Source organism: Fukomys damarensis, unplaced genomic scaffold (assembly GCF_012274545.1).
Source record: "Fukomys damarensis isolate Sample0158 unplaced genomic scaffold, DMR_v1.0_HiC HiC_scaffold_17, whole genome shotgun sequence".
Classification (NCBI taxonomy): Eukaryota; Metazoa; Chordata; class Mammalia; order Rodentia; family Bathyergidae; genus Fukomys; species Fukomys damarensis.
The window spans coordinates 78,744,024-78,762,082 of NW_022900929.1; the positions used below are offsets into that span (position 1 = coordinate 78,744,024).

Sequence of the window (18,059 nt, forward strand, 5' to 3'; positions counted from 1 at the left end):
ACATAAACACTTTCAAAGAGCACAGGCACACATGCAGTGTCCATACCTGCCCTTCCTAAAGTGTCTCTACCACCTTGCCTTTAACTGGCCTCTGCTCATCTCATAAAAAAAAAAAAAAAAAGCAGCATTATTCTCCATCTGTCCCCAATCTAACATCCTCCCATGCAGCCTCGTCCTGGATGTGAACAATCTCCTAGGAGATAAACACAGCAACATACTGATTTATCAGTATGGGCACTGAAAAATACGTGATGCCAATGTCTGAGAGACACCTTTGCAAGTCAGATAATCTGAAATTCTTTAATTTCAACAAAGCTGAGAAAGAGCCAAACTGAAAAACCATCTAATAATTAAACAATTTTGTTGTTAATTTATAATGAAAATGTGGAATCCTTATCCAAGAACTTAAGAAACGAACTAAAATACTGTTTTAATTTGTATCTTTGGGCTGGGGATTTAGCTCAGTGGTTCTGGCGCCTGCCTCACAAGCACAAGGGCCTGAATTTGATCCCTGGTACCAAAAAAAAAAAAAAAAAATGTATCTTGAATCCTTATTTATTTAGGTATGTAAGTTCTCAGCATTTACATCTAACAAAGTAAATACTTCTCTCCGTAAAGATATATAATATTTATCCATAAATAATAATCTCACTGGGGAGAATAGCCCCATGAAGGTCAAAAGACAGCATTTACAATAAATCTATATTTTCATCCACCGAGGAAGAACAGTAATTATAATACTAAATCAATGTAAAGGAAATTACCATTTTCATATAAGTAAATTTATAATGACAATAAAAAAACAGAAGGCAGGAAAATCAAAGGCAAGGCAAGAAATTTTAAATTCAAGGAGGGGGAAGGACTCTTCAATGGTTTCCCTGTATTTTTATTCTCTAAAGAATTGAGACTGCTCATTTTTCAATGACCTGTATAACCCCAACTACACCTTATCTATCCAATTTGACTGCCAACTAACTATTCCTTATTCCAAAACAAATTCCAGTCAGGCCGTGCCTTTTTCAAATACATCTACGCTGAGCTTCCAGAGAACAGACCGCATCGTTACTTTAAAACATGCTTCCACAGAGCTGTCTTTCCCCATGAGTCTCAACATCCCCTATTCATTCATGTACTCAATAAACGACACTGACGGGACAATCTGCTATGATGTCCTGAAATGTCTTGTGTGGGATGATGAAATTATGAAAAATAACCACAGGATAAATAAAGTAAAAATCCAGAAATGTAGTTTCATAAAGTTCAGGGGCAATATCCTCAGGGTTGTTGCACTGTTTACACAGCAGAGAATAATAAACACTTTAAAATACTAGTTTAACAAGTATAATTTAAAATTTTATAATCTGTTAAAGATTTGAAAATAAAAAATCATAATAAAACTACCAAGACAGAATATTCAGTATTTTTATGTAGCTGTTAATTTTAATGTGTAACTGGCTTTATCCACGTAACCAACAAATCTTTACTAAAGAGATCATGGTATATGGAGGCATTGTGTGAGGCACTGGAGAAACAGATGCGACCAACACTAAACAACGTTCCTACTCTGAGGAGCGTATAGTCTAAGGAGAAAGTAAATAATCTAGTAAAAATGGAGTTTAAAACCTAGACAAAGATACAAAACAGAATGAAAGGAAAGAGCATTAGTCCTAGGAAGGATCACAGAAGATAAACATGATCTAGGTGAAAGAGACCAAAAACAGCTCTCCTGAAAAAAACATCATGTTGGGGGCCAGGGATTTAATTTAGCTCAGTGGTTCTGCCGCCTGCCTCACAAGGACTGGAGGAGTTCGATCCCAGGTACCAAAAAAAAAAAAAAAAAAAAAACCCCACGCATACACAAAGAAACATCATGTTGGAATTGTGATCTGAAGGATAAACACTACGGTAATTTGTCAAAAAAGCGAGTGGGATCATTCCCAGCAGAAAGAAAAAATGAGTTACTTATTCTGGTAGTAGCTGTGTCAAAAGATAAAATCTTTTGAGGAAGGCTTTGGTATGTTGCCCAGGCTGTTCTCTAACTCCTGAAATCAAGGACTCCTTGTCTGTCAGCCTCCCAAGAGCTGGGATTAAACTGTACCACACTATGTTGCCTCAAAAAGCGTGGGGTGGAGAGACAAACTGGGCAAGATTTTATAAGTTTCAAGTACACTAATTGCTTAGAGCAATGCAGAAACCACTAAAGAATGTTTAAGATGGGGACATGACATATTCAGGTTTGCACTCTGCAAAAAACACCCTAGCTATAGTGCAGACTGAAGAAAGGCAGTCTGGCTGTGATGAAATGTATTTCCTGACTACTAAAAGAACTCACTGATGTGGTCTGACTCAAGACAGCAGTAAGGATGAGAAGAACGATACAAACAAGTTTATACTGCAGTCTGATGCCAAGTGCTCACAGAAGCAGCACTTTATTTCAAAGTAGCACAAACAATATTCTAGGCTTCTTTTCCTAAATTCTGAAAAGTTAATAATATATCCTTAAGGAATAGAAGACTTGGGAATATGAGGAAAATAAACGTGAAATAATAGATATTCACTGGTTCAAGGAAAACTACTAACAACACATTTTTATGATTTTTTAAAAACAAAAAAAACATGGGCATTAGCAGACACCTTTCAACTTACCATTTTTCCAATCATCATTACATAAGGTCCTGCCTGTTGATTTACAGCTAGAAAATCTAGCAAACGCACATACCAAAATATTATGTTAAGACAGTAAATTAATCTTCCAGCCACAAAAACATAATTTTCATATGCATTCTCAAAATTGCATTTTGCTCCAAATCTCAGTCCAAATCCAATGAAGAAAGAAATTATGGCAATTGTATCAGTGATATTGAAGTAATCACTAAACCACACTTTAATTTTCTGGCTTATTTTTCCAGCCTCAGACATAAAAATCTAAAGGTTGAGTAAGAACAAAAAGGTTTAATCAATTTCTTATTAAAACAAGCACAGTATTCAATTATATCACAGAATTTTAGGTATTATAATACTTCAAAATGCTTTTATTATTTTGATGTTTGAATATACATCTAATCATCAAAACCTTAAGGGAGCAGAGATAAGAACATCTTATAAATAAATGACCTGCTCAACCAAAGTAATCCAACAAAGAAGTTGACATCTTGGATTACAACATAGTTCTCGAGACCTAGAATGGAAAATGTTTTTGAAAAGTTGCTTTACTGGGGCTTGGGATTTAGTTCAGTGGTTCCCCATCTGCCTTGCAAGCCCAAGGTCCCAAGTTCGATCCCCAGTACCAAAAAAATAAATAAATAAATAAAAAGTTGCTTTACTTAGAATCAAATACTTGAGTACCTCTGTAGTATTTTCCAAAGATGTCTTATTCAGAGAAAAGAAACTAGTTAAATTAGTTATGTTTATTAAAACAGAGTATCACTCAAACAACATAAGAATCAGTAGTCAGGGGTATTTAAAATGCATGATAAATTATTTTATAAAATAAATTTTTATGGTATCTACGTGGGCATAAAGTACCATGTTTTCAATTTTGCATTTCATATATTTTCTAAATGTAAAGCAAAGACATGAAATACAAAAATATTTATGCAAGTGCATTCATTATAAAACAACATTTGTATAGCTACTTGTTTAAATAGAAAATATAAAAGAGCATTTAAGGATAAAACCATTTTTTTCCACAATCAGGTCATTAGAAAATTTACAATTTAAACTGTAAAATGACAGGCAAAAGTAAATCTAAATAACAACTAGTGGGCAATACAATAAAATTCAGTGAGCAGTACAATACACAAGCATAAGGAAAACCTATGTACCCACCTACCAGGCTATATATGGATATTTAATACTTTCTGAAGAGTGGAAGAGAGCGTAAATATGAATGCTAAGGAAATAAAACAAAATCAAGGCTGTTTCAGAGGCAAATCAAGAAAATGTACCTCACGAACTTTCTCAATGGCATAGGTAAAAATATAAGCAATCACAATCCATTCTTGAACCGAAGGTAAGCGTTCCATTTGTACAAGAACAACAAATGTATAAAGCATCAGAAATCCTAAATACGCCAACTAATAAAAAAGAAACAAAAGTTACAAGAATAAAACTATTACAAAATAAAACTTGTTATGGACATTTCATATACACAAATATTAATTTAAACTATGGCAGGTGGAGGAAGGAGAGGAAGGAGACAGGAAAGAGGAAAAGATGGAAGGGTGGGAGGGAGGGAGGGAGGGAATCATTCCTCCTATGGCTACCTGGGTGGGCTGTGTTTTTTTTAAGTACCCTTTCACACGAATGTAAATGTAAGAAATCTACATTTCCATTAGTGATGAAACAATTTCAACATTAAATTAACTGAGATTTGCAATATCAACATCTAGGAAGGATAAAGGAGAAATGTTCACGTTAAGAAGGAAATTAATAAATTAATCTCAGGAATATAGGTCAAGTATGGGTGAGAAAACAACAGCTGAAGAAGTTTCTCAAATGTTCACTGTAGCACAAAGCCATGAGAAGACTCTGGCTTCTGTCCAATATTGATGAAAATGAAAATAAAGTAAAAACTCCTCCTCAAGAATCCTTCCTGGGAGTAAAAGCTCATTCTGTCTCCACACCGGGTTAAAAGCAGGGGCTGATTTCCTACATTTTTCAGGAGCAGCCATCCCTGGGAGGTGACATCAGGGAGGTGGTCCCCTGGCCCTTCCCCCAATAAAAACCACCAGAACAGTAAATCAACAACTGCAGTCCAACAGGTGAGCCCATCCTCTATGAATAGAAGTCCTTCAATCCTTTTGCCATAAAGCAGGAGAAAGCCATTATAGCAGGTAATCAAGAACATGATTAAAGAATCCACTCATAAATCAAACCATACAAATCAGCTGAATTACTTATCAACACCAAACAGGACTCATTTTAAAACTTTTGTGCATCGTCTGCAAAATTCTAAAGCACAACAAAATTGTAATTGTGTATCTGAGTTTCTTTTGGTCAACAGCTCACTTTTTAAGTAGATACTACCCAGTTATAAATGCCTAATGCTACCATATTTTTAAATAAAATTTATTTCCAATTAAAACTAAGATTTGCTGGGGTTTGGTTCAAGGCATTGGCAACTTGTATAAAATTAAGTGAAAATTTGCACGCCTGTAATCCTAGCATTCAGGAGGCTGAGGCAGGAGGATCACCGTGAGTTCGAGACCAGCCTGGGCTACAAAGTGAGTTCCAGGTCAGTCTCAGCTACATAGTGAGACACTGTCTCAAAAAAACAAAAACAAACAAAAAACCAAACCAAAACAACAACAAAAAACCTATGTGAAAATTACTATTCTCTTAAATAGAAAAAGCATTTTCTGTAATCCAAGGTACAAAAAAATATTACTATGGACTCTAGAGCAAAGGTCCCCCCAAAGCATATTTTAAAAAAGAAACACCATGCTCTCCCAGATACATGTGCGCGTGCAAACACACAGGCACGCGCCCACACACACACATACAAATCATGCATATACAATTTTAAAACATACCGTGTTAAACCAGAACTTTACAATTGGTGCATGATAAAAGGCATAAAACTTGCGTGTGATTGGAAGCTTTTTTGATTTTATATGTACTTCCATTTCATTCTTTCCTTCATTACTATCCAAAATCTTTACTTCTTTAAACACTTCCTAAAATTAAATATATATATATATTTATTGTTGTATTCATAACAAACCTATATTTACTTTAAAATTTTTCCTCCTTACCATGGGGATCTCTTCTGCAATGTTTTGAAAGTTGTTTTCACTGTCTTCCATTGTCATATGATGTGCGTCTTGAGATTGTGGGATATGGGACATTTCAGCCTTGGTTTTATATTCTAACATTAATATGGCAGGTGGGACTAAAATGCTTAATATGACCTACAAATTTTAGAAATATACATGTTTAAAAATCAATGAACTTTAAGAATATAATTAAAAAATCTTATAATTGTTAATTATTTTATTCCTAGAAATGGAAGGAAAATATCAAAATATCAATTTTTTACATACTTTAGAGGCTCAGGATAAACAAATATTTTAAGGAAGGAGAAAATATTGCAGTATTATGATAATGAATGCTGAGTAAATTTAATACAATAAACATGTCCTTTAAACAGAAAACAATTTTTGCAGAAAAAATTTTTTAAACTCAAGTGAAGGTGCAATGTATTTCATTTTAGCCTAAATCTCTTTCCAAGTGTTCCATATCATAACATGATTACTCAGCTCATGCCTCCATCAACAAACATTTGTTTCTAAAATTTTATGTATTACTTGCAAAATCCTAAAGCAGGAAGAAATTATAATTGTGCAAGAGGCTTTCTGTTAGTTATTTCTTCACTGTTATTTTTAGTAGATGATTAATATTTGTTATCCACTTATAATGGTCAATGGTTAAACCACTTGCCTGATTTCTGCCTTCTACATTTCTGTACCTTATTTAAAAAGATATGAGAAAATGAAAAGGAAATTTTAAAGCCATATATTTCACTGTAACAAAGCTGAAAGGACCAGCAATTTGACCCGAATTCTTAATCCCGAAGACTGGACGTACGGAAATACTTATCCAATACACTTCCAATGGTTTAAAAGTAACAGATTACATTAGTAGGTAGGTCTGGAGTTCTACATTTTGGGATTCACTCTTTTGTTAAGTAGTAATTCTTTTCATGACTGTTCAGGGATGTGAATACCAACCAATGTTCCCCATTTTAGCCCTTGTACTGGCTCAGAGAGGGCAATCACCCTACAAAAGAGAAAGTTCCAGGAGGAAAGCACAGGAGGAAGGCAGGGCACATTGTGCCACTTGGATGAGATGCCAGCCTCCCTTTCTCTGCTCTTCCAGCCCTCCACCCCCCACACACAAATCAAAGGACTTTACTATGTATGTAATGCTAATTCCTTTACTCTTGCATCTAATCACATTCTTTGGGCAAATTATTTCTAAGATATACCTTATACCAGGAATTCTTCCTCATATTCAGTCTTCCCATCCACATATCAGATAACAACATTTGGGTACAGGTGTGAGCTACAAAAGGTCTGAGCCTTGAAGAAACTGCTAACTTGAGGCAAGTGGAATTACTCCAGTTTTTCAGTTCATATGTGAGTAATTTCATAGCCATGGTTTCATCCTGTCTGAAGGATTGTTCTAGTAATTCAACTGCCAGCTGACCGAAATCACTACAAAAAGATAAAGGACAAAATATATTCAGATTAATACATCTGAAGTAATCTGCTATTGTGTGGGTTTTCTTTGCAGTGCGACATACTGAACGCTGGGCTTTCACCCGCTAGGTAATCTCTCTACCACTGAACTATATCCCCAGCCCACAAATTACAATTTTAACCAAATAATTAACAATTCTTTCATAACATGTTTTAGTTTTTAGTATTTCCACACAGACTGAGGAACTGGTAGGGGGCATTAGAATCAAAGTAGTTTTACGTTCTGACCTCTACATCTATGTGAAAATCAGAAAATACTGAAATATAAAACATAAGGTATAGAACTGAAAAGGTGTATCCAGAGCACCTTCTTCTGGTCTTGGAAAAGTTAAGTATGGCAGGGAACCAAAACTAACAATGCTACAATGTTTAGTTCAAAACAGTTTCTATGTTGTTCTTTCAAACAAAGAAAAGAGACGAAATGCAGTAGAAAGGAGGAGCAATGTGAGCAGCCACAGGATAGCGATATGAGCTCTTTCAGCGGCTAGCAGTGGCACCACCGAGCTAAATCCACGGCCCTCCCCAACACCCACTTGGAGACAGGAAGGTCCAATTACAAAACTTACTCAAATTCATTTCTGGCTTAATACGACGATACTTCCCGATGTGCATATATATAGTATAAACTATGTGAACAATTTAATTCTCTATGTATGTGCTTCTACCACCCAAAGTATCCCCAAAGTTGAAATCGGTCCCTTTCCTTGGAATATGCCTCAAATATCATTTTTCCCCCTCCCCATTCCAAATGCAATTTTTCTAAATGCTACTAGTACAATTATTAAGACAATTTTTTGCATATTTTCATTCTTGAATTGCAAACAGTAGTATCTCTTTCACATACACAGAAAAATTTCTTCCCACATTTTTAGAAAATGTATTTTAAAATAATTTTCTCTCATCTGAATTATAAATTTTATACACAGACACATATATCCAAGTGCACAGCACTATAACATCCACTCACACACTGTATTTTTTATTTTTTAAATGCTTTCAAACGATGCAAGACCACTTACTTGGAATACTGCTTCAATTCTTCCGAGGTATCATCTACCAGGTCACTCTGCTTTGCTTCGTACGCCATCGAGCGATAGATCTTACAGGCAACTAACGCCTTGGCCATTGACTCCTCACCATGCTGCCACAGAAAACGGGCCATGACCTGCCTCTTCATAAGGCACGCCCAAATCAATAGTTCGTTCAGTGGATACGGAAAGCGCTTGGCTTCTGGGTCATCGATATCTACAATATCATCTTTGGTTCTTTTCTTCTTTCCTTCTTCTACAGCTGTATCAATCTTTGAGGGAAAATAAATGTGATAAGGCCCATTAGACAAAGGCCAATGACACTGGAGTTAATAAATTCATATAAAATATCCCTGTCTCTATTTTCCAACTTCATAAAACTACCCTAACAGGAAGTATAAACTCCTAAATTTTATTTTATAGTACTAAGGACTGAACCAGGGCCTCACAAAATGCTAAGAAAGCACTCAACCACTGAGTTGCATCCCCAGTCCGTTTTCTTTTTTAATTCTGAGACAGGGTCTCAAGTAAGTTGCTTAGACTGAATTCATCTTGCCTCAGCCTCCTGGGTAGATGGGACACAGGCATGGGTCAACACACTGAGTTTAAACTTTATTTTATTATAGCTCATAATTTATTTTACAAAAATGCCCATTTGAAGGTGCAAATGGTACCACACACCTGTAATCCTGGTATACAGTTGTAATCCCAGATTAAGGCAGAAGGACACAATTTCTGTTTAGGCAAGTTACAAGACAATGCCTCAAAATTAAAACAAAATAAAACAAAACAAAACGGCTGGGGATATAGCTGAGTGTGACTGAAGGCCTTGGGTTCTATATCCAGCACCACCCCACCAAAAGCCATTTCAAAAAATATCTGAAAAATGCCTGTAATAAATGTTTTCTAAGACTGAAGAAAGGGCACATTTCAACTAGTATCTAATAAAACACAATTGTAATGAAAGTTTAGGTAACACTCTGTTGTGCATATTAAATGAAAATGGAATGCGTTAAAATTTTGTGAAATGTGATTATACAGCTAAATATGAAAAGCTTACTCTAATCATTAGCTCAGAGTATCTCTGTAGATAGGAAAATGAGGATTCAAGGACATAAATGATACAAAAACAGTAATTCTCACTAAAACAAATTTTTATTTAATAATAATACCAAGTAATTAGAACAAAATCAAAATCTAGAAAGGGTTAACATTAATATGCATTAATATCAATATGGTAAGCTAAATAAACATTTTCTTTAAAAAACAAACATACATACCTTTGGTCTGTAGGGCTGTGCTGTTTTAATAAAATGATTATGTCTCATTTTTTCCTTCTTATCTGCTCTATTGCCAAAAGATTCCTGACTCTTTCGCAACTGAGGAGTGCTGCTGGAGGTATTCCGGCCAGATCTCTGAAAACGAGAGATTAAGCTTTTATGCTTCAACATGCTGATACTATAAACATTTATATGTATGTGTGTGTGTGTGTGTGCGCGCGCAAATATATGTGCATGCACACAGCAAAATATGACTGGTTTAGGATTTCAATTACAATGTTTTTTTGAGCTGGTCTCAAATTCATGATCATTCTGCCTCAGCCTCCTGAGTGGCTGAGACCACAAGCATTCACCACCATGCCCAGCTGATAAAAAATATTTCCATTTACTCTTGGTTGAAACCTCATATATTAAAGATATTACATTTACCATGTTACTTTTACCATTTAAAATGCATGGATTAACTTTAAAACACATCCATAAACTTTCCGCCAAATTCTACATACCCGGTTATTTCCACCAAGGCTGTTATATATTAGTCGGAAACGTTTCCGAGTGTAGGTGCATCTGTAGGTTCCTCCCATGAGATATTCAATAACAAGTCCTATATCAATCAGAGTGATCTTGTATCCTGGAGGAAGATTTCCCTACAAACAAAACATTAGTTGGAAACAGATTCAATGCTGCTGTCAGTATGGCCATGCCAAACTGTTTTCTTGTAAGAAGCTGGGATTGCCAGCATGCACTGACTGACTTACTAATTTAGTGCTACCTCTCACACAAGCTAGGCAAGCACTCCACCACTGAGCTACATTCCTGGCCCTTTTTCTTGTTCTTTTGGGACAGGCTCCTTAAATTGGTAAGGCCAATCTTCAACATGGCATCTTCTTTCCTCAGCCTCTGAGTAGCTGGGACTATAGACATGTGCCACCATGTTACACTGTCAGACTTCTCTATCTCCTTTTGTGAAAAGACAGGATTTTGAGGTTTTCAAACCTGAAACGTGTGGACTGGGAAAGAAGTACAGACTAAAGCAGTAAGATAATTTGGTTTCTCCTCTGCCCTAAAACCTTACAGATAGCGGCAATAGAATTATTAGAGCCAATATTTCATTTTCAGGATAGTACATATCATAAAATGCACTTTCCGACAAAAAAATTTTATGTTTATTCTGTTCGCAGGTTGGCCTAGAAATACAAATATTTTAAAATGAAAATCACACAGGCTACACCCAAAGACTATGCATCATATCTCTGTCCAGAATTTAACTAATATTCCACATTTAGAGCTAAGACTCCATTTTCCTTGGGCAACAGTCAACTTACAAATGAACTTTTCAATCTAAAGCTAATTATGAGTTTGTAAAAGACTGCCCATTTCAAAATATAAAAAATAAAATTTCGTGAAATAGTCTTAAAGAAGCTTAATCCATCAGGTTAATTTGCCCTCCTACCACCCCCACTTTTCCTATTTCCTTTAGTATTAATTTCTAAACTTAGTTTTTTGTTTGTTTTGGTACCAGGGATTGAACTCGGGACTTGCATTTGTGAGGCAGGTGGCAGCACCACTGAGTTAAATCCCTGGCCCTGAACCTAGTTTGTTTTTTTGAGACAGGGTTTTGCTATATAACTTGGGCTGGCCTCAAACTTGTGATCCTCCTTGCCCCAGCCTCCCTGAGCTATTGTTTTTTTATGTATCTGTACTTTAATATTTTTGTTTCTTCTTTGGAATTTCTAATTTCTAGACAGCAACTTTATTCTTTAAAAAATTATCAAAATACTTATTTCCATCCAAAATACAAGACTTGTTTTTAACTCAAGGAACCTCAAAATATGCTTTATGACTGAAGATTCTTTTATATTCTTTAATATGTTTTTTAAAATGTGAAAAATATCATTATATGAGCCTACTTGAATAGGAAATATTCAACCCATGTAAATATTGTGAATCATCTAAAAAGTTATGATTAACAATGTCTCCAACAATATTGGCACTACTTACAAACAACATATTAATTTGAACCAGAAAATATTCACTTACTCCTTTTATTTTAGTATTTACAACATACATAAAGAAAAGGATTTGGCCTATCCTAGTCATCAATGTACCAATCAATACAGACTCACTCTCATTTCCCTTCAAATTTTAAATACTATACTACTTCTTTTTCTGTTTTTCGGGAAGGAATGTGTTGGGAATCAAACACAAGACATTATGCATGCTAGCTAGGTCCCTGCTCTACCACAGGGCTGTACCAGCCAGCCCAGTACTGTACTTCTTTTTGCTGATTCATCTAAGGAAATGATAATGCAAACATACTGGAGAAACTCCTGGTCTTTTGGTTGCCCCCCTTAGGAATATGTAGAATAGGCAAATCCCAAAATCAACTGTCTTAGGTGGAGCCAGGAGTGGGGAACAGAAAAGACCAGGAACAAGGAGTGACAGCTAGGGGTACAATCACTTTCTGAGGTACTGATGTTCTGTTCTGCTTGTGGTACTGAGGGTTGAACTCAGAGTTCTTTGTTCTAACCACACCTGCAGCCCTTCTGCATCTGTGTTTGAGTCAGGGCCTTACTGTGGCTAAGTCACAGTAGTCACTAGGCTACTCAAAAAGACTCAGGCTTGAGACCCTCCTGCCTTAGCCACCCGAAGTGCTGGCACTACAGGTGTGCAGCCCCGCCTGGCTTGAAGTACTGGGAAGGCTCTAAAATCACGTGGTGGCAACAGCTGCACAACGGAGAGCAGTATGCCAATAATTGCCTAAGTTGACGTGTGTGAAATATACCTCAATAAAGCTATAAAGAAAAGCTCATATTATGAAACTGAATAAAGCAAAAAAATTCAAATTCTCATATAGAATGCTGCTTTAGTATTACATAAGTTACAAGCTATAGGCGATTAAAGGAGAATGTGACATTTCTACTTTAAGTTTTCAGTTTTTAATACTGTATGCACAAAAGAAAGTAAGTTTGAAAAAAAATATTAAGTTCAGAAACTTGAAAGATTTAAAAAAAATACAAGTATCATTTTATTAAGGAAAATGAAAATGTACAGGATACCATGTAAGTAGATATAAAAGCGATGGCAAATGTTTACAACTGTGAGGTCAGAGAGACTCCCAGCAGAGGAGAAGCAGCCACCGCAGAACGGTTCAGACCTTAGGACAGTGTGCTCTCAACATCACCAAATCAGATGCTTTTACACAAAGCGGGAGAGCATGGCAGACCGCTTCACAGCCACGAAGACTCACCCAGCGCACCCCAAGTTCCTTCTTCACTATCTTTCTTAGTGAGAAAAATCTCTAGGGAACATGTTTGTGAGGAGTGTGGATCAAGAACAAACATTTCATCATTGCCCTTCCTTTTCCGGACCAAAGAGCATTATAAAACCCATCGCATTCTACTGTGGATGACCAAGAAATCAAGATACAGGCCTCGGTTTCATAAGCCTTCCTTTTGACTTCTGATAAATTATGCTTACCCTTATTTTCTCTTGTAAAAAACATTATCAATTTATTGCTTATCTTAAAATGCATTTAAATGCTTTTTATAAAATAATATTTTCAAAAACAAAATAACCTCTCACCTGTTTGACATCTCGAACAAGATGAAATAGCATCGGATTAGTTGGGCCTTGTTTCTTTGGGGAGAAAAGAAAAAAGAAAAAACTTACATTTCTTCTAAAATAATTTTCCTTCTTACATATGGGACTTACAAGGGTTTTCATGTACAAATTATACTGTTTCAGAGTTATTTATTTAGAACAAAGGTTAAGGATATAAGCATTTCATATTGTTTACTAACAAAACAAGAATAAATTCAGATAATCACTAAAACTATACAGAAATTTTTGTTTTTTAAAAGTCACATCAATTTGCTGTGTATGGTGGTACACACCTATAATCCCAGCACTTAGGAGGCTGAGGCAGGAGGACTGCCATGAGTTTGAGGTCAGCCTACGATACAGTGTGCTCTAGGCTACAAAGCAAGACCCTGTGTCTCAAAACAAAAACAAAAAACCTTCAAATAACAAAAACAAAAATAAATGTTAACAATGCAAACTTCATAGATCGTAATTTTAAATTTAGTTTCTTTCATTGATAAAAGAGCTGCATATTCCCTTTCTTCTTGTTGAAATGTTCCTCTTTTGTCACATCATCAAATTGTACAAATTTTAAATATTTTAGGTAGTAAATGTTTAAACACTTAATCTGTGCCACACTTCTCCACTAGCCTCTTCATGGATACTATGTGTTAGGGCAGGTTAATTGTTATAGTCATCTTACTTTGACAGCATTATTTTGAAAAAATATTTGGGAATATATCCCCCTGTCAACACAGAGGTAAAAGGCCCCCAAAACACATACATACCTCTAAACACTTTAGGCAGAACTGTGACTCATGAAATTTACAACAATACATTCTATGTGGGACAAATAAAGGGACTTATTCTTAGGATTCTATTTATTTATTTTTTGGTATCAGGGATCGAACTTTAGACCTTGTGCTTGCAAGGCAAGTGGCAGAACCACTGAGCTAAATCCCTGGCCCATTAGGACTTTAAATCCTGTTTAAAAGTATTACCAAATGGTTTTTAATTTTTTTCCTTTTGTTTTTGATTTGTTTTGTTGTGTTTTTTGAGAAAGGGTCTCACTATTTAGTTCAGGCTGGCCTCGAATTTGTGGAGATCCTGCCTCAGCCTGTTTTGTTTTTTGAAACAGGGTCTCACTATGTAGCACAGGCTCACCTTGAACCTGCAGCAATCCTGCATCAGTCTAACAAGTACTGGGAATACAGGTGTGCGTCATCATGCCCAGGTACCAAATGGGATTTAGTGCTACCACTATAATGTTAATTCTTTATAGGAGAAGCTCTTATAGTAATCTCTGTACTTTTTAATTTTGATCACATCTACTTGGAAATATGTTTTCAAATCTTGGCACAAATACTATCATGTCTTTGAAAAAATTTATTTCTTTTATATCGTTGGTTTTCAAATTCTACAACATAACTAAGATAACTGTAAGTGATGCTATATGTAAATTACATTTTACCTTACTTTGTTTTCTTCCTATAATACTGTAGTCTATTCACTCTGGCTGGCTGCTCTTTGTACATTCTTCCCACAAGTTAACTTCTATGTTAATATGAAGTGTTTCATATGCTAGAGTATTAAGAAGTTTCATTGTATTTACTTTAACTATATGTTCACATAAAAATAAACTTACAATTTTTAACATTCTATTTTATGTTAATCCATTGAAAATTCATCTATTAAAAATAAGCTTTTAGTAAACAATAAATATACTTTACAAGGCCAGTTCTCAACGTGTGGCCAGAAGGCACCCAAGGCCTCCAAGACTAGTCCTCAAGGTCGATAACTCCAAAAAGTGTTCATATATATGCATTATTTTATTCTCATTCTTCTGCTTTTTTTTTTTTTTTTTTTTTTTTTTCTTATTTTTCTTTTTTTTTTTTTTTTTTTTTTTTTTGTACCAAGGATCACAGCTTTGCAAAGAAGTGAGACAGAAAGCTAGGACTTACAGTGTTCCTCCATGCACAGCTCAATTAAATGTTGGTATCACAGAAAACCACAAAGGGTAACATTACCCCTCCAATGCTAATGACATGAAATTTGAAATGAAATGAGAAAGGCTTTCTATCCCCTTCACATTTTGTCAAGTAAAGGCGTCAAAAAAAAAATCATCACCCTCTAATCAAGAAGTTGATCCTGGTTCTTTAAAAGAGAGAGGAGAAAGAAAAGGAGACAGGACTGGAAGGCTACATCTCTTTCCAATGTGATAAGGGACGTACACCAGTCATGCTACAGTGGGTTCTGTTAGTAAGCACTGAAAGCTCTGAAAGGCTTGCCATCACAGGGATATGGCTGTGGTGACAAGAAAAGGTTTCCAAAACAGGAAGAGGGTTGCAGACTGTCATACAAACAACCCATACTAATGGTGGCTGTATTTCTTCCCCTACAACTAAGAAAGACATGAAAGAAAAAAGAAAAGACAAGACATGAAAGGCTTCATTAATAGGAATGAAATATCTACTTAGGCAAAACGATTATTTCCAGAAGACGATGAAACAGTCAACAAAGAATTTTATCGTGCACTTACAGTGTTGTAAAGTTCCTCCAGTCTTGGAATGGTAAGGAATTTATGCATGCTTACTCCATTTTCAATAAGAAGTTTTACAAAGGCAACTCTGTCCATTACAAGAGCATCAAGCATAGCTTGTTCCAAGGATCCAACCTAGAATATTAAAATTAATAAAATAAACTTCATGTGTTCTACTAGTAACTTCTAAATATAAGTCTACAGATTTATACCTAATTGTTTCCAGTTTTAGAATTAGAAAGATGCAAAACACTGACAGACTAGGCCTTAAGGTATTTAGAAAACAAATATAAGACCTCTTTGGAACAGCATCCCCCCAAAATACTCCATAAATACTATTTCTATAACAGTACAAGTACTACATGGGGAGGAGGATCACACAGTTCAAATAAATACTGAAATATTTTTATTGTTAAGTCATTTTTTATCATTACAATTAGGAAGTTACATTTTTAAAAATTTATGTAGTATTTATGAAATTTCATTTTTATATACTAGAAAAAGCGTAACAAATTCTTGCTTTTACTTTTTATTTTGTTTTGTTTTGTGATAGTACTAGGGATTCAACCCAGGTCCTCACACTGGCTAAACAGAAACTTCATCACTGAGCTACATCCTTGCCCTTTACTTCTTAATAAAGGAGCATTCTAACTGGGTTTATAACCACTGTATTAGAACATTATCAAAGCCTGACTAAATTTTGTTACCTGAAGAAAAACAGATGCAGCTGAAATAAACATATCAACCTGGTTTGTAGGTAGCCATTTTCTCATTCAGTGTGTATTGAATGGAAAAAAAAAAAAGATCAAACAATTGTCCTAGAAACTCCAAGTTTAGCATGAAGCATTAAATCAAATAGGTAACATTATACCAGATAAATCTGTGAGACTAAAAATATATACAAAAGACAAAAGGCTTCACCCAAGCCTTTCTGAGGAGACTGCAAGTCCAACAAAATTATTCAAGGGAGTAAAAGGCCCACTTACAACTTAGCACAAGCAATTAACATCCCTTTCTTCCTCTGTAAGACAAGAAGTGTCTGTCTCTTTATTGCTATAAAGAAAATATAGTACTATGCTTTAAAAAAAAATTGAAGTACCACAAAACAACCCAAATTTTATTTTCCCTCCTCTGGCCCTCATCTTCCTTAGACATATCCCACATTAACAGCTCTACAAAGCTCTAAGGGGCTGATAAAACAAAGTTTTATCAAGTGCCAAGTAACTTATTAAATCCTAACTGGATCTGTATGTTGTGAAAACACTGAGCTTAGCTACTTTTGTACTTGTGACAAAAAGGTGCAATGTGAAGTGAGGTCACTGTTCCAGCAAATAACTTTGTTATTACACTCATTCCTCAGTATCTCTGGAAGGTTGGCTCCAGGACCTTCTTTCCAGTACCTAAATTCATGGACTTCTATGGAACAGTGCAGTACTTGGATGTAACAATCATATCCTCCATGTATTTCGATCATCTCTCGAGTCATTATAATACCTAATATAACGTCACCACTATGCACATAGTTGTGAACTGTTTAAGAAATAATCCTCAGAAAATGACACACACGTTTAGTACACATGAAATACTGTAGCCTAACTGCATAGCACAGAATCCATAGATACGGAGCCTGTGTGTACAGAGGGCCACTGCATGTCGTGTAATTAAACTGTGCATAGAGATTGTTGACCTACCAGCCACTGCTGTCCATAAACAAATACATGATTTTTGGCAATGTCAACTCTATCCCATGCCAATGTAAGGATAAGTTGGTCAAAGGCAGATGCATTAGTACCTAATAAAGAAAACAGGCAAGTTCACCTCCATTAATATGCAAACACTTATGAAATTGCCCTACTATCCTTTAATGAAATTACACAGGTGGCATCAGCCACCATGCAAAAGCAGCCTGCCTCAAAGACAGGACAAACTCCAAGACGGAAGACTTTTATTTTCCAACTATAAAAAGTACACAGCCTCATTCACTGCAAACAATTAATTCAGAATACAGAAAAATTAGAAGAAAACAAAGATGATCTGTCACAGAGATACTAATGACCATTAGGATTCTGAAAATATCTTTCGGGTATTTTTCTGTGCATATATAAGTTCATATACTCCACTCATTGAAAAATGGGACCATATTATACTTAAGTGTTGCCTTTACTGCTTTACATACTTTACTGTCATACTACAGTTTTCCTCACAAGTATATATAGATCTACTTCATATGTATTAACATCTTTCAAAGGTTAACTATAATTTAATCAACAAATATTTCTACTGCTAGATAGGCAAATTACTTTGAATTTTTTGTGAATTAAATTTTGGGGCACATACTTCAGCATTTCAATACATTGAGGAGCCAAAC

The 18,059-nt window shown here is 35.3% G+C and overlaps 1 protein-coding gene across 5 annotated transcripts in view; it reads right to left on the minus strand.

Moving 5' to 3' along the window:
• Positions 1-18,059, minus strand: part of Trpm7 (transient receptor potential cation channel subfamily M member 7) — a 93,596-nt gene that overhangs the window by 30,435 nt on the left and 45,102 nt on the right. For all 5 annotated transcript variants that reach the window (XM_010638685.2, XM_010638690.2, XM_010638681.2 and 2 more), the window contains 11 exons: positions 17,383-17,483; positions 15,692-15,826; positions 13,156-13,209; positions 10,077-10,217; positions 9,571-9,705; positions 8,282-8,562; positions 6,989-7,217; positions 5,757-5,912; positions 5,535-5,678; positions 3,948-4,076; positions 2,647-2,925 (listed from right to left, as the gene is read on the minus strand). In XM_010638685.2, coding sequence (XP_010636987.1) covers positions 2,647-2,925; positions 3,948-4,076; positions 5,535-5,678; positions 5,757-5,912; positions 6,989-7,217; positions 8,282-8,562; positions 9,571-9,705; positions 10,077-10,217; positions 13,156-13,209; positions 15,692-15,826; positions 17,383-17,483 — 1,784 coding nt within the window. The remainder of the gene's footprint in view (positions 1-2,646; positions 2,926-3,947; positions 4,077-5,534; positions 5,679-5,756; positions 5,913-6,988; positions 7,218-8,281; positions 8,563-9,570; positions 9,706-10,076; positions 10,218-13,155; positions 13,210-15,691; positions 15,827-17,382; positions 17,484-18,059) is intronic.